The 25,001-nt window shown below is 45.3% G+C and overlaps 6 protein-coding genes across 6 annotated transcripts; 3 read left to right on the forward strand and 3 right to left on the reverse strand.

The window, feature by feature from the left end:
* Window positions 1–308: 308 nt before the first annotated feature.
* AOL_s00079g489 (uncharacterized protein) lies at window positions 309–1,990 on the forward strand (the record flags this gene model as incomplete). Its single annotated transcript, XM_011124364.1, has 5 exons — window positions 309–315; window positions 404–474; window positions 563–693; window positions 758–1,694; window positions 1,754–1,990. 5 exons carry the CDS (start codon window positions 309–311, stop codon window positions 1,988–1,990), a joined length of 1,383 nt encoding a protein of 460 aa, XP_011122666.1.
* An 8,968-nt stretch (window positions 1,991–10,958) lies between these two features.
* Window positions 10,959–13,161, forward strand: AOL_s00079g490 (uncharacterized protein; the record flags this gene model as incomplete). The annotated part of the gene is made up of 2 exons (XM_011124365.1): window positions 10,959–11,472; window positions 11,528–13,161. The coding sequence occupies 2 exons, from the start codon at window positions 10,959–10,961 to the stop codon at window positions 13,159–13,161; spliced, it is 2,148 nt and encodes a 715-aa protein (XP_011122667.1).
* Window positions 13,162–17,035: 3,874 nt separating this feature from the next.
* AOL_s00079g491 (uncharacterized protein) lies at window positions 17,036–18,011 on the reverse strand (the record flags this gene model as incomplete). The annotated part of the gene is made up of 2 exons (XM_011124366.1): window positions 17,036–17,890; window positions 17,970–18,011. The coding sequence occupies 2 exons, from the start codon at window positions 18,009–18,011 to the stop codon at window positions 17,036–17,038; spliced, it is 897 nt and encodes a 298-aa protein (XP_011122668.1).
* A 277-nt stretch (window positions 18,012–18,288) lies between these two features.
* On the reverse strand, window positions 18,289–19,626 carry AOL_s00079g492 (uncharacterized protein; the record flags this gene model as incomplete). The annotated part of the gene is made up of 1 exon (XM_011124367.1): window positions 18,289–19,626. The coding sequence occupies one exon, from the start codon at window positions 19,624–19,626 to the stop codon at window positions 18,289–18,291; it is 1,338 nt and encodes a 445-aa protein (XP_011122669.1).
* A 1,690-nt stretch (window positions 19,627–21,316) lies between these two features.
* On the reverse strand, window positions 21,317–22,479 carry AOL_s00079g493 (uncharacterized protein; the record flags this gene model as incomplete). Its single annotated transcript, XM_011124368.1, has 3 exons — window positions 21,317–21,736; window positions 21,801–21,969; window positions 22,025–22,479. The coding sequence occupies 3 exons, from the start codon at window positions 22,477–22,479 to the stop codon at window positions 21,317–21,319; spliced, it is 1,044 nt and encodes a 347-aa protein (XP_011122670.1).
* A 1,207-nt stretch (window positions 22,480–23,686) lies between these two features.
* Window positions 23,687–24,721, forward strand: AOL_s00079g494 (uncharacterized protein; the record flags this gene model as incomplete). Its single annotated transcript, XM_011124369.1, has 1 exon — window positions 23,687–24,721. The coding sequence occupies one exon, from the start codon at window positions 23,687–23,689 to the stop codon at window positions 24,719–24,721; it is 1,035 nt and encodes a 344-aa protein (XP_011122671.1).
* Window positions 24,722–25,001: the final 280 nt, after the last annotated feature.

Here is a 25,001-nt window from a genome sequence, read left to right on the forward strand (position 1 = left end):
GGGTCACAACGGAGTCGATCGCTGTCTCGGTCTCGTGAGCTTTTCCGCGCCGAACGAAAGAAGCTCATTGCTGGTTACTTGGCTGCTGGCTTGTACTTGGTCTCCTAGCGACCTCTTCGCAGCTAGCTCGGTGGCTTTGTAGCTACAAACCCAGTTAACAGTTTGCTGGTGGAATGTGGGTAGCATATTTGACATGTGCATGATCAGAGCTCTTATCGATAAGAACCTCCCTCACCTGGGTAACTAACTACAAACCACCACCAATTCAACCAGCCAACCAGACAACCACATGCAAATTGTAAAACACCATGCCTGGTATGTCCTCTGCCGCCAATCCTAACATTTTGTATACTATTTTAAGACTTCAATGTCCCCCATTGACGATGTGTATCATATATTCTAGAGCCGTACCAGAACTCCGATCAAAACTCTTTCGCTTTCACTTCGGCCACCAAGCGATGGCCTATTATCCTCGTACGTAACCTACTACGAATCCCATCCCACCCATGCCCATCCCACTATATCCGAGGCTCGGTCCCCTTTCAATTAACCATCATCGCAGACGCAAGCCATCGACGCGGTTTTCCGCGCCATCCCCGGTCCGAGCGATGAGGTAAAAACCAAGGAGGGTCGCAAAATCGTCGAGGATCTTGCAAAACTCAAATATGAGCTCCAGCATAATCGCGTTCTGCCGTACGTGTCCACTCCTCATACGCTGGAACGACGGAATCGCTAACATCCGAGATACAAATGACAGACCTCTTCGGGATGATGGATTACCGGATATTGCTCACTATAATGATGCTTTAGTCGCATTGGGCGAACCGAAATGGATGGATGCTTCCTGGCTCTTCTCTGAATGTTATCTTTATAGAAGGATAGCCACCTATTTCACGACAACCACAAAGTGGAATACCTTTGATGTCTTTTTGTCCTCAAAGCTCACTACTCTTCGTTCTTCCCTTCCTGCGATTCTGGAACTCGCACATCGGTATTCTTCTGTCACCTTGCCATCGACATTCACAGATGAGGCATCTTCGCTTCTCTTTCATGAAATATTCCTAATATGCCTCTGGGGTAATGCGACCGACTTGTCTCTTCTCACAACGCTCAGCTACGATGAAATCCAATCCTTGCAAGGATCACATGCCAGGAAAGAATCCGAGAAGAACATCCTAGCGAATGACCTCGATGAAATTTATACCCTCCTCACCTCTCTCAAAGCGTCCGGCCAGCAAGAAATAAGGGTTGATATTGTTTTGGATAACTCCGGCTTCGAATTATTTGTGGATTTGTATCTAGCAGGGTATCTACTTTCGCAAGGTCTGGCCACGAATATCGTCCTGCACCCTAAGAACCATCCATGGTTCGTCAGCGATGTCTTGCCATCGGATTTCGCGATCCTGTTAAATGCTCTTCAGGACCCAGTCGACTTTTTCATTACAAGGAACGAAAGCGAACATGAGATCAAGCATGATCTAAGAACGGAAGATACAGAGACCATTAAGGGTCTCTTTGCAAGCCTAGCGACTTTCCACGCCGAAGGGAAGCTTAGCATCAGAACGAATAAGTACTGGACATTACAGGACCCATTCTGGACCCTTCCCGAGCAGGGTGAGCTGTGGGAAGATCTGAAGAGCTCCGAGTTAGTGATTTACAAGGGCGATTTAAATTATAGAAAACTTACCGGTGACGTATGAAACCTCCCATCCAATCTTATATCGAGATGAGACGGGCTGACAATTGTGATCAGGTGGCATGGCCCCCAACCACTCCGTTCGACAAGGCGATCCAGACTCTTGGAAAGGAAAGCGGTTGCAGAACCCTGACATTGCGGACGTGCAAAGCTGATGTCGTTGTCGGCTTAGACGAGGGAGTCGATGAGAAGCTGAGACAAGAAGACAAAGATAATGCCAATGATCAAGCGAAGAGGTCATGGGGGTGGGGCGGCAAATATGCCGTCATACAGTTCTGCGACGGGAAGGCATAATGCAAGGTGGGGCAGGGTTCTCGAGTCAGGATAAACGGCATTATAGATATGACGCTTGCGCATGATAGATTTATAGACAGCTCCCGCAGTAGGAATAATTTAGACCTAGACCCCCTCCTTGAAACCTTTCGCTTTGTTCGGTGGCGTTTTTAAAGGATTGCACATGATGGATTATCACTCCGTATCATTAATACTTTAAACTTATTCTTGATTTTTAAGCGCTTGTGGATCGCTTTAGTACGAAAGAGTACCCCGCTATCGACTTTATCCCTCCCGTTTATCGATTAGGCTTTGGGATTTTATTTTTTGATCGGTCATAAAATTGTATAAATCAGATGGCTGGTTGTCCTGAAGCGTCAATGGCATGCTTGGCTGATAAAGCCCATTCTGAATACATACATGCGAGATATCTATCCGCTTGGAATCGATCTTCGGCTCGCATGCTTGGGGTCGAGGCTCTGAATGTTCTCGGACCGCGAACCATGTCCTTGGGTTTAAATTCTACCTGCGGCGAGGTATATAGGGCTAGGGTTCTTTGTGGTCGCGGCATCGATGCATACTGGTGATTTCGATGTTTATAATCCGTTAGAGTGCGATTGAGCGATTTGAGGTTTTCGCGATGCGATGAAATCACACAATTACGATTGCTTTACGTTATTGAATTGTATGATCCTAGAAAATGTTACCGGGTCTCAGACGTGATCGTAGACAATTAACCTAGTCACCGGTAAACTAATACCGGGATTCAGGAATTCATATAATTACATCGACCTGACAGAACAGTATAAAAATGCACAATCCTAAAAATTCATATTACCATACCTTAGACAGTATACAAACCACTTCCCGAGTACTAGGGCCCTTGGAGTAATATCAATCGAATCCAGGTATCCATGATACCAGTCGATATCAAATTCACCGTCTAACTACCCTAGTTGGCTTCCTGGATGTTAGACTGAATCGTGTCTATAAAACTTAGAGTAAAGTCCCCGAGCATACCGAGGGACGGAATCTCTCTAGTCATCTACCAGAACTGCCCAACGAAAGCGCCTTCGGATTCAGAAAGTATGTTGCAAAATTTAAGAGAAGTTGATGTGTTATAAACTCCGTGCCGTGTCGACGTCGATTGTCGACCTCCGCAGTGCAGGGTTCCAGCCGACGGCATCAACTTTTTTTTCACAGCCGCCCAGCCAAGAGATGCCGTTTTGTCGAGTCAAAAAAGGAAAAACGTAAATTTTCCTTCCCCGTATATTCTCTACGGAAAGACGGCATGAGAGATGTTGCGCACGCGGGGTTTTTGTGCGTGGCCCCCTGCCCCCAAACCGATAGAACTGAACCTAGACACAAAGTTTTCTTTTCGGAATTATATTCACGCGAGCGAGCTCAGAGGGCTGCCTATTCATATCCACAATTGCACAAACAGAGTAACGTATCACCACAACTAGCTTCAACAGGAGAAATAAGGCAAATAGACCACGAAAGGCGAATAAAATATACCAGCCTTACCGGAAATATATAATTTTTACTGTTCGTAATTCTTTACACCCGATTCGTAAAAACGTCCGGCTTGGAGGACTGGGTTTTCGTTCATACGTGCTGGAAAATTTTGATATGTGGTTACGCAGCGTCGCTTGGAGGAAGTTGGTGAGTTGCAGTGCAGAACATTGATTAATCTGCATCACTTGATAAAGCGCCAGATTGTTGGATTCTTGCTTGGGATGCTAGTACTGTGCTCTCTTCGGTTTGTGGCTGAGATACTACAGAAACGAAATTTGAATGTTCATAGGTTGTCCGTAATTTCGTGGTAAAGCGCATAAGTCCGTCGTGCACTCTGTGTATATCCAATGGATAAGGGACAGTAGACGCCCTTGTATACGTATGTGATTCCGATATTTAAATTTCTTCAATTTTTTTTTACGGCTGAAAACATCGATGCATATTGTGTTCGACGAAGGAGTCGGGTTTTGGGTGCTCTGTGTGACTCTGGGGTCTGGCGTGCATTATGTTGTGATACAGGGAAACTAGGATTTGAACGGATATAAAGACGCATGGGGAACCGTTGCAATCAGTGATCACGACTTTTTATAGTATAGACGGCTTACATAGTACATAGTACAGCAGGAAATTTTGTAGGGGTTTGCTGCATGATATCACATATGAAAGGGTTTTCAGTCCTTGGAACTCACTGGAAGGTATTTCCTTATAAGGCTTGTCAGAACGGTTACAAAAATGAGAGAATAGATATGTTCTATAAACGATATAGTTGGCTGGTACGGAAGACTTTTAAGGCCCTGGTAAGTAGTTTAGGAGTATTCATGGTTACGTGGATCGTATCCTAGGGTCCCGTAGAGGATGTTTTTTTATGCAGCTTCCTATCTTCCCGGGCAGGGGAGGGTCTTGTGCCCTGTGGTGAAACTAGAATGTTGGGCCTTGCCTTGTAGGAAAGGATCTCGTGATTTTTAGTTAGGGCCCGTCGTGGGGCTTGTTAGGTTACTTCGACTATGCTATACAGGTTGTCTAATGACGATACCGAGACATATCATGCTGGTCGATTGCGCTGGGTCTTTCCGCTGGTATATAGTAGGCAATATATGCAGATGAGCTGTATGTAAGATCTTGAGCCGGCCGGGGTTAGGTCCGGTTTGTCTTAGAATGCATAAACAGACCAAGATATGGGTTAACTAGTTGAGAATCGAAACAATCTGCAGGTTCGACGGGAAGTTGTGAGACGAAATTTTAGTAGATTGACTCTCGTTAAGAAGTGTTTCCGTTTATCAATCATATGAGGCTGTCATGAACTTTTACATAGTAAAATTTTATTTGCCTCGAGATGACCTTTTCGATATTTCCCGATCCTTGCTGAGTGTTTTGAGCATTGACATCGAATGATGATACCGAAATTGCGTTAACTTCCTCGTTTACATTGACCGACCGAGCTTCTTCTTCTTGAGATTAAATGATAAATATAGAAATCCCAAGATTTTTTTTTTAGTTTAGTTGTTTAATTTTGACGTCAAAGATTAACTAGGAAGGTTATTAATTGCCAATTGACAGGGCCTAGGGCTGCTTATGTTTTGGCTGCGGTCGGAATGTTTTTGGTGGCCCGGCTGCTGTTTTGGGGAAGTCTCTGGATAAACAGGTTTATCGAATTTCGGGGTTTCACGCGTTGCGGCCATATTAATGTTGGCGAGATGGGAGTTATAATATGCATCTGGCAATAGATGGTCCCTGCATGGGTTTGGCATGGTTTTGGCATTTCAGGCGCCGGTGGGCATATTGGAGCGTGAAATGCGAGCACTTCGGATTCAGTGACCCGAAAGCCTTTGAGAAGTTGGGCCTTTGGGACACGTCGATCTTGGGTAACTTTTGACGAAAGTTTTTCTGAATCACTCCTTTCGCGAATACGCTCGAATCTCTCCGTTCACCTTCTTCAATACGACACTGAGAGGCGAGAGTGAGAGAGAGAAACTTGGAAGCTGGTTTCTCTCTTCTTCCTCTCTCTACCTCACCGTGGTACGGCAGTATCCATAGGGTTCTTCCGATCGAATGGAATCATCGACTGCAGGCGGATGAGGATCCGCAGCCGAGGAACCCACTTTTTTGAAGTACTGGCGTGCCCATAGGTAGGCCAATGGATGGCTCGAAGCTTGAAAACCTGAGAGGGCTCTATTAGGTCAGATCGAACCCCTGTCGATTTTTTTCTCTCTCTCCTCTCTTGCAAACACGGCTCTAACATACACAAACATTGGTTCTTGCGGCGGCTGAAGGTTAATAAAATAACGAAAATACGCAAGCACCATTTCCTTTGTGGTAAGCCATTCATTCGCTCTCGCTTTGGTTGCATGGAGGCTGCAACGAGATAGACTTTTGAAGATGATATTACTGGTCGTGTCAGGATGGATCTTGTGAAATGAGGAAATACATTAGAGTAGCGCTTCGGTGCCACGACTAGTACTACCATTACATCAAGAGCAAACCTTAGCAATGCCGATCAATCAGGGACGCTGGGTTCCTGCAATCACATACTCCGTATACCGGTATAAATTCCCGGGGTCTACGGGGCTATGCCGATTAATATATCTTAGACCACCCCCCGAACATCGATTCGAGGCTTGAACTTGAGGTTTCCGAAATTTCGCTGATAGCTGTAGGAGGATTAGCTGCAGGCCGTGATCTGACCCGACCCGATCCAGTCACCGAAAATTTAGTAGAAGGGTCCTAGTTTTCGTTAATCTATCATCGGCGATGTAAGAAAAAGCCATTTTAAACGAAATATCAATTTAAACATGCAGTGCATTATCTGTATTCCGTGTGTATGGGTGCCTCCACGTTCTCCTTCTCCCCCAAGGGTTGATGCTTTTGGGTTTCCTAGCGCAGCAGGCTGGGGGTTTCCCTCCGCGAATGTCCTCAGGAAGGCGCTTATCACTGATCACGGACCACCCCACGGAAAACGTGATTCCACTTTTCCACAGCTGCCCTTTTCCTAAGTTGGCATTTCACTTAACGGGCGATTTCGTAAACTTAACACTCCCCACGAAAGAGCGGACGCGGGGGTCGTCTGATCAAGGCGTTTTTTTTCTCTTTCTGTGAGGTTGGAACCGTGCAGAGAGCCTTTTTGATGCTCATGCTCCTGAAGTCAGTGCATGTGTCGTTCCAGGGGAGGTAAGCGTTAGCGAAAGCTCGTGAAGTCAAGTTCTGTCATGGCGACTTTGTGGGGTTTCGGTGCTGGGCTAGGACATGGCTTACGATAACGAATATCCGGCAACTTTCACTCAATTGCTCAATTGATCAAGGGCGAGGATGATAGTATCTCAATTTCATGAACTCTCCAAAGACTATTTTGTTATCTAGCCCCTTATTGATGGTAACTGAAGATCTTAAGAGAAGTTGACACAGCATCATCATCGCAACTTGCCCTGTCCATGTCAAGCTTTTTGTGATGCCAAGATTGGTTCGAACAATGCAAGGAACCCGGCTCGTGATTTTCATTGCACACGAGCAGTAAATGCAAAAGGTGCTAGTCTTCTGGTGTCATCCTGACGCCTCTGGTTAGACCGAGCGAATTGCCGCTTAAGCTAATTGAACCTAAACGGGACTTTTGCCAAAGGCCTCTGGTGAGCCGTTTCTGTTGATACAACGAATGTGGATCCACGGAGACGAGGCAGCACGGGAAGGGGTCAAGGCCGAAACGAGGTCCCCAAAGAAGTTTCTGAGAACTGGGATCGAACCCGTTTGTGAAAGAGACATTTTTGAGAGGAGTCTTACATTAGCGTAGCCTTATGGATGACCCTTGTGAGGCAATGTGGAGAGAGAGGCCTTTTTTCTCTTGTGAAGTGATTCGTATATTGGTGGGTTTGTGTTTGAGATTCGGAAAAAGAGCGGCTTGATCGTGCTGTAGAGGCACGGTTCAAATCACGGGATCTGAAGGATGGGAGAGGAGAGCTCATAGAGCGGTTAATCATGCATCTTCGTTGGAATGTGATCGGAATCAGTTCACATGAATTTGAAATTAAGCATTCCTCGTCTATTCGCTTCCTGGATAAAATCTAGAACTCATGAGGGTTTGCAATTCTGAGGGTCCCTATATCACAATGGTTTTATACTGCGAAGCTTCCCCATGATTGGGTATAAAAGGCTTGTGACAAGACGGAACGAATAAAATAGCTCCAATCGGATCAGTTCTTATATCTTTCGGCTAGCAAAAAATGTAAAGTCCCGCTGGGAGATATATATGTTCTGGGGAAGAATTGGGTTCGTGCCTTAGGGCAGATCGAGTCAAAGCAGAAGCCCCGCGTTTCAGCATTGAAGTCAACCCGACAGGTTGTATGCACGTCGAGCGTACAGAGTACCCGTACATCCAGCTGGCCAGACTGTATTTTCCCGCAAACCGAGTGAGTCGACGCGACATGAGTTAGCGCTGGCTATTAGGATCAGATGAAATTGGGATCACGAGTTCACATCTAAAATTTCAGTATTTCAAAACAGATCTTGCATGTTGTAATGCAACATTGTGTTGATTGATGAGCGCCTGGTTTTGGGGAGTTTCGATATGACATGAGATCTCTTAATCTCCTCAGGCTCTCAAATCTCTTGTCTCAAGTATATATAGGCTAATAAAGTTCGCCATCTGCCTTGCGAATATTTGTTCGAGAGTATGTACTTGCAGCCGTCCTTTTGCCCAGGTTCGAATATCTCGGTTGGACGCGATTCAAAAAAAAAAAAAAAAAATCGGGTTAAACCCCCCAATACAACATTGGAAAGTTAGCACTTACTGATTTGTGCTACGATAGCGTTTGTTCAAATCGTCTATATAAGAATAAGAATAGCTCCGAAGTTGTTGCATAGTGTAACTTCGTCGGATTTGGATTGCCGTTTAATTTTCGTATGTGGCACGGTGAACGGTCGTCAATATCGTTTGCAGTGCTTCGGGTCCCACCGACCTTAATAATGCATGATTGACCCAACAAACATAATATAGCTTGTATACGATATGACTCCCCCGAGTTGGTCTCGATGCTAGCAGCGATTCCCTAGAACCTGTATCGTTGAATTCAAAAGTCACGCATTGACGTGGATAGAAAAGTGGATCAATAAAAAAAAAAATTTCAGATTTTTATGGAGCCCCAACAGTTAGGATATGCAAGTTGAGGCGGTTTTTTTGGGTGACAAGGTGGACGTCGTCACCGTGCTGCTCCCCAGAAAATGGGATTTGTGAAGCGAGTTTCAAATGCATTGTGCCTGAGCCTGCGGCGGATTAAAAAGGGGACAAGGTTCAGGGGCCCGGCATTCTCGAAGGAGTACCGAGCCGAGGGTAAAGGGAGGTTCGCCCCATGTCAACTGTGCTTCGTCTTCGGGTTCTGCCAGTAGGATGGCTGCCTTTCACCCCTCATGTTGACTTTTCAAGGTCGGAATTGTGCAGTAAGGTGACTAGTGTTTGAGTAACTCCAACGACCATCACCTGTAAGTTTTGCGTAATGTAGGAGATTTTTTCTCACCGTTTTTGAGGTGTCTGTGCTTGTTGCCCTATAAGTGGAAGACAAGCACTTTTCGTGAAAATCCCGGACTCTGAAAGTTCTGCTTGGTTTTTTGATTCTTAAAATACACGTTTTTTGTCTTTTTTTTCGTTCGTTGCAGGATTCTACGACATTTATACTTCCCCGGATTCAATTCATCGCTACTTACGCTACAAGTCTGGAGCTAGACTCGACCTTTTCTCTGAAACCGCTGACGTCCGACTATTCGAACTGTGTGACCGAATTCCAAACTAGCGCTCACCTATAGGCTCGGATTCTAAACCTGCAGGCGACAGAAGCTTCGAAACGCACAGATTAAGCGACACTACCTGCAAGCTAAACAGGACGACTGTGTTCCCCGTTATCAGTAGGCTCGTCAGTAAATCAGGTACTGGTTGTTAGTAACAAATCTCTATTTGATGCTAGCAGACAGACCGTCTGATAGACTGATACCAAACCCAACGCTATCTTTGGATCTAGATCGCCGACCAGTTGCATCAAGCACTTGCCTTTTAAATCCAATCGAAGATAACGGACGGCTCCAAAAAAAAAAAAACGTGGGAGCCATATGCAATTGGTGGCTATCCCACTTGCCGGAATCGAATCCTGAAATTCGGTATCGCAGGAGGGGGACAAGGTCAGAACGAGAAATCGGTAGCTGGATGAATTTTGAATCTTCTGGAGTCCAAGGATTTTCTTTTTTTTTTTTCGTTCGCTCGCTTTCCTCTTTCTTTGCAGTCTGGACAACGTTGATACAGTTCTTGAAGAGATAATAACTCAGTTAAGCGGGGGTCCTGGATAAATCGAAGCTTACCACAATCTTCCCAGTAAGTTGGGTATCTGGGGTGAGAAGTTGTAAACGTAAGAGACCCTTGAGGATAGAATGAGGAAGATAGATGCATGTATGGATTATGCACAGAACTGCCGTTCGCTGACTTGACGCTTAGTTGACAGGCTGTATTTATTATTTCCATTCAATCGCCACCGGATGGTGATTTTGGAAGCCCCGAATACAGGATACACACCCAAGATATATAGTCCTGCCTGTCCAGTTACGCAATTCCAACCTGTCTCAGTATAAAGACAGGAAGCTTCTTTCACGTTGACATTGTCGCCTGCCAACTACGGTAGAGTCTTTCCCAAATTCCACTCTGAACCAGGTCAGCTTCATCGCAACGCAATTCAAAAAAGTTTTCCGGCCGCAGAGAGGCTTTTGGTCTGGAAATAGATTTCCCACTCTTTGAGAACCGGACTGCTCAGAACTTTCGAGAAGGGACACCCCGGTCTGGCCATCTTGGACGCCACTAATTGTTGGAACACATTTTCCCGGTGCTGCCTCAAGCAACGCGTGTCTCCTTTGTAATATACTTCTGATTTCTGTACTATGTAAGTGAAGTTTTCAATCTTGACTTTTGATGACGAACCTTTTTTTTTTTTGTTTCCTCCCTGGCTATGAAAGTATTGCAATTCGAAGAGCTGGTATATTTGTTACGAGGGTTGTCTTTTCTGAAGGTGCCAGTTTCGTGGATCACACAAGTGATCACCACATTTTTCTTTTTGACCAATGCAAAGGAACACCCGGGTGGGATATGCCGCCTTTGCTTTTCCTTTGGAATGAGTTTTTCCTTTCCTCCCTGCCGCCGGGGACGGCAGGGCTCATGCAGTTTTGCTTTTTTATCCTTGTGGTTGTTCCCGAGGGACAGGTTTACTAACTTGGCTTAGAGCCCAGGATATTTACGGTGCAAAGCAACCAGGGTCTTTGAACAAGGACCAGGGCAAACAGCCTGGGCTAAGAAAAACGAACGTGTGCTCGTTGCACGACCAAATTCGAACAGGCACCTCCCTAACCAGAATTAAAGGGCTGTCGTTCAGGAAGAGCCTTTGGGCTACAACACTAGCGGAGTGGTGGAGAAAAAATACTCCCACACCGCGCTGGGTTAGAATATATAATAACAATGCTGTCCAAGATAAAAGAGGCTGGCCGCCAGGTAGCACGCAGCAATAGCGTCTCAAACGACTCTCGTCCAGGAAATTTAGAATCCCAATATTATACATCTCATATAGCGGACAAACGTCGGTATAGTGCGGCAGTCACGGACGCTCTTCGAAGCTTGCAACATTCACCAGTACCTTCGAAAGCGAAGATGGATAAACGACCACCGTTGAGGAAGAGAGGGTCGTCGTTGTTCAACAAGATGACTTCACAAGAGACATATGAGTCGCTTGTGCCAAGGTCGACATCATCAAGTCGTTTAAGTGAAAGGACTATCACAGACAATCGAGACTCGACGGGGTTATCGTCGTTATCAACCAGAATTAAAGCTCATCGAATGCGAAAAAACTCGCAGCTTAGTCTGAGCCTTGGGCCTCTCGAAGAACATGAGATCCGACAACCGGGCAGCCAACCTCGCGCCCCTCCTAAGTTACTTCGCACACATAGCGTGCCAGACTTATTAAGCAGAAGCCAAGGTGAGTTGCAGTTACATGAAAGTTCAATTGGGATTTTGGGCTAACCTGTCCGAAGCAATGAGCCCTGACTCTAGAAAATTCTGCAATGGCAAGCCGATCAGCAATCCCTTCAACTTCCGACACCTTTCCCACATGGAAACCAGACAGACCGCTCAATTCGAAGATACACCCGAGGATGTTCTTCCGATACAATGGAATTCTATGGTTAGGGAATCTAGGGCACCAAGGACTCCAGTTGTCCCATTGACACCGTTGACAGCAAGGGGTGTAAGACATATGCAGAGCTTAAGCGGATCTCTCCGAACAAGTGGGCTGCCAATGCCATCCCCTTCGATTGATAGTGTCTATTCCCCTGTCGAGTCTATTGCGGATCTTAGTATGGAGTCCAAGTCGGCTGAAAGCTTAAATAATTCATTCCCCTCATACCTAGCTCCGCCCCCGCGAAGTTCCTCGCGAACGGCATTTACCGGTCCTTTGCCTTCTATAGACGATGATATCCCTATCCTTGAAAGTGAAGGCCGGGATTCAGTCATCTTCCTTCAAGATGATCTTGCAGTTTTATCAAGGACAGTGGGTTCAATTCCCGAGGAGTCTAGTTTGCTAGATCAAGAGGTTGAGGACGACGTGCTCGGTGCCTTTCCATCACCACCCATCACATCTTCGAAAGTTCTTTCACTTAAAACAGTGGGACTTCAGCCAAACATTGTTATCAACAATCACTTACTCCCACCCCTATCTCCACTACGCCCATCAAGCTCAAGCTCGGGTACACTGGGGTTTGGAGCAGCAGGAGATGCGGATGCCCCAAAAGAACAAACAGCACCTAAGAGATCGTCGAAGAGGATGTCTAAGCGACTAAGTCGGCGTGTCTCGATTCTCGGTGATGCTCAGGCAGAAATCCAAAGCTGGGAAGCCGATATTGACTGGACGTATGATAATAATGGGTTTGATGAATGGGTCGACGATCTTGAAGGCATCGAGGAAGAGGAAGAGGCGGATAACAATTTGGGCAGCAAGTCGGCCCCAGTCTCTGCATCACCCTCTACCGTCAACCTTGCCAGCTTGGCGGCGAAGAGACATTCCGATGAAGGAAAGTCTTTCCTCGCTGCTCCGGAGGAGGAAGCTACCCCACGCTCTCCTGAGATTGGCATCGCAGATGGTGGATTCGGCATATTTGACCATGCCGACCGCCAATACAATGCTTTCGGCCACCAGCGCCAACTCTCAAAAACTCGCAACGGAGCTAGTCATAGCAGGACCCTTTCAACTTGCGCAAGCTTGCCCAATCTTAAGGCTGGTAGGAAACACTATCGCAATTCGTCGCTTCGTGGTTTCTCGAATCTTGATAACGGTATCGTTACGCTTGATGAGGAGGACGAAATCCAACACCCATCTTTCCAGCGGATGCATTCTGCCCCACCACGTGAGGTTGCAATCCCTCCCGCACGTTATAGCGGACGTTCACGTGCCGCCTCGAATGCAACATGTACAACACTTGTTTCAGACATTGAAGGATATCCTTCAGATCTTTCGGAAATGGCATCTACGCCTTCTCACTCTAGCCACAATTCTACAGAGGGTCCTTATTTCCTTTCGCAAACTCAAGATGGCCTATTCTTTGACCTTAAGACCCAGCTTGGGTCTGGTGTCCATATTGTCAACGATGAGGTACCATTCAACTTCTTCTAAATATTCCAAGTATCCGCACTCGCTTACAGTCTGTCTCTCGCTCAATTGTCTTGTTTCCTATATTTTCTTTTGTTACTACGGTTTGATTTGCATGCATAACTCGGCTTTTTGCTTCTTGGGATACCACTACATTGGGCTTATTGGGCGTTCCCCGGTGTTCATATTTTGGAGGCTTTCTGTATAGTTCTTAGATATTTTTTTTTTTTGATTTTTGATTTTTGATTTTTGATTTTTTTCCTTGACATATACATTGCGGTGGCATTTCTTTGGGTTTTCGGACTGCGTGGGGGCTTAATCAACATACAAAAGTTCTTTTCTTTCTCATTCGCTCCACCAGAAAAAAAAAAAAAGTGTACCATCATATCAACTTATCCTCTCTGGTTCAGTCTTGATGACCCTGACGATCAATTGCTTCCTTTTCTTTTGTTTCACAGGTACCTATCGGACTCCAAAATTTCCTTACTTCTCTGTCGTTCATTATCCGATTTCCTTACATAGTTTTGTACAAGATAATTTTCTTTGTTAGCCTGTACTTGCGCGCAATTGCGTCGTCGCTTGTGTACAATATTTAGTTGAATCGAAATGTGGGAGACTCAGCATTCCCCTTCAACCATATTCTTTTGGCCCAGTAAAAAACATGACAACTGCCTCGGTGGTGTAGTGACGGTAGGTGTCACTGGTCCGCTGTCCCGTCTGTGCATTTTCGTGCATTAGTCCGCTGCTGATGTTGGGAGAAGAAGGGTGGGCCCTTGCACGGGACTGTTCCAGAGGCGCTAAAAGCTCGACAACGGTTCGCCGTTCTCAACGACCTTTTTCGGAAGCCATTACACCCGCTTAAGCTTTGAAACACTCTGCCGAACACCAACCACTATCTCGGGCTTCAGTGAAAGTATTATGAAGCCCGTCCCACTGAAAAGTTGTATTTGATAGCGATATTCGCCTATCGCGATCGCTCGGTATCGCAGGCCTCAATTGAAGGTGTATCTATAGGTTCATGTCTTATAACAAGCAGCATATTAAGTTTACAACCATATAACGTTAGCCACGCTCGCCTACAACCGAGACTTCGCATCATGCCATCAATGCATATGCATTTCCTATATATGGCTTCAGACAAAGACTCCTTCTTCTTTTCCTTGATTTTTTTTTCTTCTCTCTTTCTCAAAAAAAAGGCCCTGCAAACCCTTTTATCCAGGTCTGTTTGATTTGCGAGGAGATTGGGCGGGGCTGAAATACACATGCATTCTGTAAATTGGCACCCCGCGTTCAAGACCAAATTACAACCCAGGATCGAGCATGACTGGTTACGAGATACCGACATGGTGCCCATGAAGGGTCCGACAAGCAGGCTCCGGCTGTGATATCGGACCTGGGTATTCTTTCGGAAGACCTGCTTGCGTAGCTGGAGTAGCGATAACAACTGGCCTACTGGCCCAATGGGTAAGCATCATCTTCACGCTCAATTAAGTCCGAACATTCACTAACAGTCTCACAGCAAGGCGTCTGACTACGATTCAAATCGATATCAGGAGATTGCAGGTTCGATCCCTGCGTAGGTCACTTAAATTTTTTTTCTTTCTTTTTTTTCTTCTTCTTTTTAGTTTGTAACTTTTGCACTCTAATGTCGCTCACCGCTTGCGGGGTTTGACCTGTTGATATTTCGGAGGCGATATACGAAGCAGAGGCGGGGAAATCGTCTAAGATCGAGGCCGGCCGGCCTTCTTTTGGATTCGATTCTTCTGTCAAGGCATGAGGGATTTATATATCCTAGTAGCTAATAGACTATCGACGTCTTCGAGTTCTCATTACGGATTAAAATCGAATCCTTGCTGCGACCAGTAAAACGATCAATTTTTGGTCTGCCGGGAACAAACTCCAACATGCAACACAAACGCGGACCTGGTCCTCAATCCGTTCGGAAGACCGTATACACCGATACTCCCTGGAGACGTCTCTGTGCCCCTCACACCCCATGTCTAAATATGTTCTCTGGAATATTCCAAGCAGAACAGGAAGGTGCAATTGCCCGTGATTGCCGAATCAGACCCACTTATTAGAAGTCAAACCTTCTGCCTAACCGAGGTTTCAGATTTTACGTGAGGCTCCGAGTGGATGTCGCAGTCGAACGACCTGGCAGTATCACAGGCACGTGTATGTCAGAAGCTTGAACCTGCTTGTATTCGACCAAATCATATGTACTCGATATCTATCCCAGGGTCAAGTCGAACAATTTTGACGCAGGTGGTGTTCATATGCAAGCCTTCCAACCTTCCATTATGGTATTTTTGTGCAGGTTTACGAGGCCATCAAGCTTCTAAGGTGGACCCCGACGGCATTATCGTTAATTAGCCCGGCTTCCTCCGATACTTTTACAATATTGTCAGCTTGATTTCATCTCGATCCAGGACAGCCGACGATCGATTCGCTATCTAACTCGACAACGGTGTATTATCGCGCAAGCGGCGTGTCGGACATGTACAGGGACGATATGATTTCAAAGTATACACCTGCCTGAATACTTATTGAAATGGACTATCACACATCAACATCGGTTCCCCCATGTCTTAAAAATTATTATTTGTAACTTTAAGCCTCGTATTCTTGTAATCTAAGCTAGGGTCGAGCCATCGTATATATCATATGCAACTAGATATGGCTGATTGCTATATCGCTGTGTTTTTTTTCTTTACCAAAAGCTTTACGCAGATGCCCTGTTGATGAAGAGCCTAATTGTATACATGTATTGGTCGTGCACGTGCGAAGTTTCGAAATTAATTGGTTCTAGGAAGGAATGTGAGCGGTAGCAAGCTTGCTCCAACACATGCATGTAAAATACGAGAATAATTTCCAGGTTTTGTAGGCGTGATAAGAGCAAAAAGTCTAGATTAAACATGCATAGAAGTTGAAATAGATGCTGGATAGATACTCGAATATTCGCGCAGGAGTTTCTACCATATGATGAAGGACAATATTGCTTCTGCTTCCCCAGATATCCCAATGTGGGTAAATTTAAATATACAAATAGCTGGCCCATGGGAAATCAAGCGTGGCTGACCTGAGGGTTTCCCACACGGCGCCGGGAGCCCTGAGGTTTCAGTTGCAAGGAGCCCGGCTATGTAAGACTGGAACATTTACAAGTTGCTAGCCCCGGGGATTCTGCGTGCATAAGTAAACCACACATTAAATACCTCACATCTGCATGCACCCATGCACAGTGAACCTAGCGAGCTGCAGGTACCATCGGTGTGTTTTAAGTTCTGCGCCCGAGAATCTTGTCAATTGAACCGACGAGATTTTCCACAACGAAGAAGGCCATGGCAAGCCACAATTGCCAACAAACGACATGGAGGCGGCTTTGGGTCATTCCTGGCTGTTTACCTTAATTGTGGGTTGGAATCATTTAGAAAATATCGAGAAGTGAGGAATAACCGACTCATCAAGTCATATTAGCCGACAAAGGCGTGACAAGGCACCAAATGTTGTTTGGCAACGGCCTTGTCGGCTAAAGCACGTGTATACGAGGTTGCAGTAAATTACACGCCTTGGATGTGATATTGAATGTCAATTAGCTGCATGATCTTCACACGCAGAACCATGTCGGGAAAACGGTATATTTGAAGTTTGCATTGCGTATATGAAACCTGCTAGACAGGCCCTTCCCACGTAGGCGTATGCTTGTCTGCGGGTCATGACTGCCCCGCAAATCACGAGGAGACACATGATGCAATAAATTTGGGCTTTGGAGGCTAAAGTCCGTATTTTGTAGAGCCCCAGACTTCGAATTTCTACGGAGACTAGCTCGTCTCCTTGAGATCCTTATTATCCGGTCTTACTCCCATGTCGATTCTTTAACCACACCATTAAAACCGACCGATCATGCCTTGACACCATTATATTCCCCCATCTTCTTGACAGCCCGCTGGTATGCCGGAAGCTCATGAACCGTCTTATGCCACCGATTGACCTTTGGGTATTTTGTGCCATCAAAATACTTTCTCACAACGCATGCATCAAGCGGGAATATCATACAGAAGTCGGCAAGTCCAAGTTTCGACCCACCAAACCAAGGTTTCTCGTCAGACAGGGTATCCTCTAAAAACTCGAATGGCTCCGCTAGTTTGCCTTTAAACACCGACATCAGTGGAACGAACAATAATTTGAGGAGTGGTCTCAATGGCCAAGGAGTTGCCTCGGGAATCACATCCATAGTAAGAGTTAAGCTTGTGAGGGTGGACACTGTCGTCCCAGCAAACTCTTGGAAGAAGATATCGCGAGCCTGGTCTTGGGGGGTCTTTGGGTCCCAAAGGCCTTTTGCATAATGATCTGCTAGAAACTGAAGAATGAGACGGCCTTCGACAAAGGATGTAGGTGGCTCATCGGGTGCATTTGCAGGTGAGACCGTGAGGATGGGGGACTTCCCCAACCGGAACCCTTCTTTCATGGCCTCCGGTGCTGCATGTGTAGTTTTGCTCCGCTGAAAAGCTTTTAAGTTGTAGCTTTCTAGTATATTTTGCTCCACAAGTTCTTCTAGGGCCCATAAAACCCGAATGGACCCTGACTCTGTCAAGCTCCAGACTGTCGGAGTTCCTGGGGGTGATTTATATCCCCAATAGTTGTGTTGCGGCACTGATGTCATAACGCAGTTCTGGGCTGAGGAGGCTGGAGTTGAGGTCGTGTACGTGGGGTTGAGCTTGCTTGGAGTACTCTGAAGTAAATCTCTTGTTTGATACTGTGGGGACTTAGTTCTGGTGGATGATATCTTGGTGAGATGTTGGTATGTACTATTGTACAGAATGGAGTCGGATTACGCTTGGTTGTGAGGGATCCGAGAGATCAAAGTTACATTCCATTTTGGGAGATTTCAACACAGCAACACTCAGCGGAACGCTATTTGGGTACCGGGTGAATGTTACACGAGGCGGACATTTGGTTATATAATATTAATTCCAAAGATAGGAAGTGTGGATGTTCACGGTAATTAGGTAGCTTAAGAGAATGACCAACTTTGTTGATCAACTTTGAAAAAGCCAAAAATTTATTCAATTGTTTTACAAATAGGGAAACAGGAAGGGGTTGTTTGAAAACTTTTGTTCAGATGGAATATATTGATATACATGGATAGAGAAGCTATGATTGTGACGAAGTTTGTTTTCGACGGGCTGCGGCGGTAGGAAATTTTCGTTTTGTGCTCTTCGTCGTTTTAGCTTTGGATTTCGACTTCGGAGCAGTGAGCTCTTTTGTAGTAGTTGCCCGTATTGCCGTTGTGGTGATTTTATTTGCGCTGCCTATTCCCCCGTATTTGTAGGCTGCGCTAACAAAAGTACCGAAATTACTTGCGATACTGGTATATGCTTGTGCTTCAGAGTATCCTGTAGCGAAAATGTACCTAGAATATCCTAACATAGTTTTGACAGCAGATTCCATCTCTGTGGCGGAGACTGTCAAGAGAATCATGCCTAGAGTACTAGGGCTTTGGTTAGCTGAACCGCGATTGAGGCTGATCCACTGGGTGAGATAAGCGTCTTTGTTCTCTAAGATGATCGTGACATCTTGATTGTAGCGCAAGCTATAGAAACTAGAGTCAACCTTAGTGCCAGGGTTCTGAACAATGAGCGGAGACTTATTGCCGCGAAAATAAAAACTGGATTTCTTTTTAATATAGGCATTGCTGCTTTGAACGGCACTTAAATTTGTGTTAGATTTTACAGACGGCATCTCGTCTAGAAAAAATCCATCTAGCTTTCCGGGGAAATAACTAATCCAAGTATCCACATCGTTCGTGATGTCCCGATTGCCCCATGATTGATGAATGTAACCGATAATCTTGACATTACTGTATTTTGCGAGGGATTCGATGAGAGCTGAGTAGCGTGCGACTTCTTCGGTGCTACCTGGGCCATTTGAAGGATTAATAATAATTGTAAACCCTAGAGCGTTATGAAATTTTGATATTTGCGCTAGAACCTTCCCCCAGGATGCTGTGTCCTCAGGACCAAAGTACGCAGGAATTATGATGTTTGCTTGATCAGATGTGGCTCGCTCCTGGAGCACGGGAGGCTGGTTCTGGACAAAGCCTACATGCTTTTCTGGTGGCAGTGAAACTTCCGTACTGAATTCGGGGGGAATTCGGGTAGGGCTGAATGAAATGTACCCAAGAAACAAGATAATTATACCCCAAAGGCAGGATAGGCCATAATTAAACCGTCGGAGTTGTGTACACCTTGCGCGTGTCTCGTAGTTGTGCTGGCCCATATATCGATTCATTTCTCTGGGAATGGCTCCGGGTTCGACGAAATCACTTTCTTTTCTCACACTTCTGGAAATTTGGTCGTAATAATCTTTCTGTGGGATCAAGTCTCTCTGTAATAGGGAAATGTAACGAAAAGGGTCGTTATTTATGTTTTGAAGGTCCGGCTGAGGGTTCTCTTGTTCGTCATGGATACTGCCTCGTGGTGAAGCAGGCATCTTTAGACTTTGGCTTTGGCTTGATGCTACCATTATTGCGATGTATTTAATAATTGCCAAGATAGGATTTCCTGGTAGTGTTGGCTAGTCTGTCCGGTGAATGGCTCTGGTAAGGGATTGAATAGATCTATAGATGCTATTTAAGTACAAATATTCCGGCCTGGTTTTTGATAATGAAGAATGGTTTGTATATCGACTGGTCGAAGTACTAGAGAGAAAAATCACTAGCTCCGATTTCAAAGATCAGTGAAAAACTCAGGGAAACACCAACCGCATTAGATCAGTTCTTACATTTCGTACGTATTATACGCGTAGCTAACTTCCGAATGCGGCTATTTGAGGGCTTGGGTTCCAAAGTCAAAATCGAGTATTCCTCGCTAGATGGAACGAGGCGAATCAAGGACCGGCTTGTTTAATTTAAGTTGAAATCAAGGTTTTGGCGAATCTAGAGTGGCGAACTTAGTTACGTCGCTGCCTCTGCGCTTGAAAGGTTACATAAATATCGGCCGCACTCTTGAGGGCGAGTAATTGATGACCTGAACACCTCGCGATACTGATACACCAGGAATTCAATCTGATGCTCAATGAAATGATAAACTGAAATCATGGAGTACAAATACACCTAACTAGTTCGTATATAGTGCCTCCTTAAGGGTTTTTAGGCCAAAGAAAAAGTTTGCTTGCTACAACTAATATAATAATACTAGGCTTGTATTTCGAAAACGTAAACGCATACATTAACGGGGGTAAATGAGTCTATTTCCAACGTTATAGCTGATATGCAGCACTATTGGAAACCCTCAGCCAGTTGTTATATATTGTTATATACGTAGGAAAAGTTGCGATCTTTCTTCTGATGTATACATGTACATGTAGACTACTAAGTGCCCATAATTTGAAGCCTTCGGAGGTAGTGTGTTGTTAATGTTGTATCTATCACCTGGTATACACATGCGTGAGAGCTCGGGCAGGCATAAGGTAGCTGAATCACTATCAACTACAAACTAGGTGAGATTTGGCTCAACTTTGTGTCCAAAGCGAAGAAAGAAGGGTTGATTAGTACTTTCCTATTGATAAATACCTCTTCATGTCAACCAGACTATTTTTCTCGTTTTGTCACTATATAGCGTCACCTGGTCTCATTTGTGCCAGGTGCCTCTCGTGAGTTTGACAATGTTTTTCGGGCCCAACACGCTGTTACCTGTGATATTTTGATGATTACCATTTTGGGCATACTGATTTGTGTTGCAAAATATCTGGGAAAGTTTAATCCGATGCATATGGCTATGACCAGATCTAGAAAGACATAACATGCAGTTTAGACCGTCAACCATATCAAACAGACTGATAGTGGTCTCAACCAAGGCACTCTTTAAATTTCGGTCAAAATACAGGTTTAAATTGCAGCGAAAATGGAAGGGTATCGTGACGTTGCGTACAGGAAGCGAAAAACAAGGAAGGGAAAGAAAAGAAACAAGAAAATTGAAAAGGAAAAGGAAAAGGAAATGGAAAAGGAAAAGAAGGGCTGATTGCGAACGCTAACCTTAATTATTTACAAAAGGAGGGATGGGAACCTGATCAATTTTCAAGCGGCCTTATCTGAATGAAGTGCTGCTAGCGTAGCGGGTATGATATTTCACTCATAATTTTCGGGGGCGCCCGGGCTTGGCTCGAAAGAAATGCATAATACTTATTCCTTTTCAAGTTTGGCGGTAAGGAAGGGCCTCACCCAGCATGGCTTGACGTTGCTTGGGCAGATATCTTTTCGCTGTAGTTCCTTCCCTAGAGGCCCTGTAGGACCATTGCCATACCTTGCCTGCCCGAATAAGATGTATTGCCCTTCGTGCTCCTTAGGGTATTGCTGATCGCCCCATTTGCCTTTGAAGTAAAGCCAGTTCACCGGGGATGCAGGATTATAAGATGTGAAGCTACTAGTCCCCACGTCAAATTTGTAGTAATAGGCCGAAAGAGTTGGATCCCAAAGAATTCCTTTGTTTGTATCGTCGACAAGGAAGAAGGCCCCTGGCAAGTTGAAATTGGGAATTGTATGATCGTGGAGCCCTCCCATTGCGTAGTTAGCGTGAGAGCCTTTGGCACTATACCCAACAGGCTGAGATTGAGAAGATGGAAGGTTAGTTTCTAATCTGAGAAAGGATTGGGGAGGGATAACTAACCCGCTTTCCGAGCTTCTCAACTGCTTCGTAGGTAAAGGCTTGACCATCGGCATGCTGTGAGTACCAAAGAGCTGACGGTATGCCGTTCTGAAATCTGACCATAATGTGCTCCCAATCCCCAACATGATCTCCAAATTTTATTCCCCAAACTGGAGGCCCCGAGTTGAAACTGAGTTTTTATTAGCTGCTTGAAATCCAGATGTAGAAGGAGCTTGATGACAAACTTATAGAAGTAGAAGTAGAAGACGTCTGTAGTAGTAGCGTCCTTTTCATTGACAATTATTGTGGCGGATATAGCGCCGTTCGTCAAGCCTGTGGCGTCTGGGGTTACTCCTTTTAGCCACGCCTGCTGGCTGTCGGCCGCGACATCATTGACAGATGTGAGGTAAACCGAATCGCCGCCGAAATCATTCAGCTGGTCTAAGTTGTCTAAAGTCACCGGTTGTGGGATTCCGGGAATCGGCTTGAAGTTAACTCGGGGCTGAGTGTTTCTTAGCATGGAGCGAATGTTAGAAGGTCTGTATTCGTCGTCTGAATGGAGGTATACAAGAGGTGCATAGTCTAAAGCGTATTGTGGAACACCAGATGGAGCTCTCTTTCTTACGGCCGCAGATTGTACTGGGATAAAAAAATTATATAAAAGTAAAGAGAGTAGAAACAATAAAGTTTGAGCTTCCATAGTTGCGGCTAATTAAGGGGTCTATCTTATAAAAAAACACAATCTGCGCTGGGACGCCTGAGTGTATCTGTTGCTGCTCTTGGGCTAAGGGTATTCGGAAGAGGTGGTATTAATTACTAGAAAGTAACATCAAGTCTTAAATCATGAGACTGAGGAGAATGTCTTCATTATATAGAATTGTCATTTGGAGGTCGACGGAGGGGTATCACTGTCGATACATGTATACAAGGTCATCGACCCTCCGATTGAAGCCTAGAGGCCAAGGAGACTGAACACCTGTCATAGACGGCATTGCAATATTTTAACTCTCCTTCCCGTGTGGATCATTCCCTTTTGTGTAAGTCGGATACCCCGGTGTTAGATTCATTGGCAGTGAAGTGTTTGAAAGCAGTTGGCGACAAGAGTGTTCCTTGCTGTTGGATTCTGGGGGAAGCAGTGTCTCCACATTGGCACAAGCGACGAAATTGGGTGGACTCGGTTCACGAGCCAATAAGGTGGCGCACATGTTTCCCAGCGCTCGCGAATGCTGATTTGAGTGGACCACCTTGTCGCCTCAGATGTCCCTGCCACATTGCACCCTGCTTTTGAAAATTTTGATCGTCCCGTGCCACCATCCTACAAGGTCTACAACTGGCTGGTTCGAAATGTGGGCGCTGTCCAAGTAGACCTTCTTTTTCAGGAAATAATCCCGCAGTCATCAGAAGCCTGCTCTGGCATCGTGATGGCTGCTGATGGATCGGTCAGAAATCTTTTGACTCAAAATTGAAAAGCTGCATGTAAGCTGCAGCATTTGAGCTTGAGCCGCTGGATTCCTATTTTTGGCGAATTCCCGAACTGTGAGCTCCTAGTTAAGTTTTGGTATCTTGTTTTTACCCAAGGTTTTCGTATTTCCAGGAGTGCCGTAATATACAGTTAGTCTGGCTTACCTAACAAACACGGCCCGTGCTTCGGTTTGTTACCCACTGGTTTGAGATTCTGATTCAGCTACGACCTTGTAACAATATCAAAGCGGGCGCGGCTGCCTTTAATTTTCGAATCGAAACTTAAATACCAGGATACCTCGCTTTGTTCCTTACTTTATAATCTTTCCCTCAAACCGAATTTCTACTAATACTTCAATTCCTATTGCCCTTGCCCTTGCCGTATCTGGTGACAACATACAAACTTTCTTGACTTAAAAATTTAGGACGTCGTGTGACAAGGAGCTATGGGTGACGATAAATCACCTTTCCATGTTACCGTTGGAGGGCCTGACTGCAGTGAGGATATATCGCTCCGAGAAAGGCTTGCCCTACATTTACCTTCAACGTTCCGCACGAAGAACGATCACGTCTCCACCCCGAGCTTCGAGGATCCAGAGTTTCTTCAACGAGAGTTACTTGTTCCGCGGTTAGATGATATCCAAGACCACCTCTGGATGGTCGGTCGACCTATGCCACCCCGCCCCTTACATTACCAACTAATGTTGTCGAGAGACATCGTAATCACGGAATCTATGGATTTGCATCTTGTTTGGGCCGATAAACGTATTTTCGTTAAACCGATCCCTGGTTATCTCCTCGACCCAGAATTTTGGTCAACGCATTTGGTGTGCCCTGAAAACATGGATATACAACAACGACAATATCGCGAGGAACTGGCAAAGGCCGCCCGTGGCTTTTTATTCACATATACAGCTCTGATTGCATATGAGAGTGACTTCCGCATTGCTTTGGAATCTGGACTGATCTCTCATAAAATCACTTGGGAGACATGGAAGAAAATTTCGCGCCAGTTTGTCCAGGACTTCCAGTATTCTTCGGTTAATCCTCGTTTCTGGTATGGCGAGTTGCGGCTTAGCCGGTTGAATTCGATTTATCGGTGGCGTAAGGGATTGCTATGGCGCGGGTACTCGAAAATATCATCGCATATGTCTTACGGTGGCCTACTTCGAGATAATTTCCATTTGTTGGCTGCGATACTCGGTTACATTGTCATTGTCTTGACTGCCATGCAAGTGGGTTTGGCCACGGAAAGGCTTGCCACCAATGTGCCGTTTCAAGATGTTAGCTACGGCACTGCTGTCCTTGCAATGATTGCCCCGCTGATTGTGGGAGCGGCCATCTTTGCGATTGTCCTCTTTATAGTGGTCTATAATTGGTTAGTGACAAAAACATACGAAAAAAGAAGGTTCAAAGAGATGGGTGTGCTGCCGGATTGGGGTGGTGATACTAGAGCGCGAGGTGGCAGGGTGGGTATGTGAAACAGAAAAGTATTGATAAATGCTCTACAGCGGGGTTTGATGATACCTAAAGCGCCGAAGGAGCTGTCTGTAAATATCACCGTATATATTTTTTTACCGTAGTATCTGCATCGCCGCATAATGCCGACGAGATGTTCACGTATAATTTATTTTGGCATATATCCTCTAGAAGAAATGTGAGTTATTTGGATAACCCGGTAGGTGGAATTTGGTGTAACTATGAATACGGTGCATATACGGTGAAATTTCATGCTATAATACATGGTATAATACGGTGAAT

This window comes from Orbilia oligospora (assembly GCF_000225545.1).
Source record: "Orbilia oligospora ATCC 24927 unplaced genomic scaffold scaffold00079, whole genome shotgun sequence".
NCBI classification, from domain to species: domain Eukaryota; kingdom Fungi; phylum Ascomycota; class Orbiliomycetes; order Orbiliales; family Orbiliaceae; genus Orbilia; species Orbilia oligospora.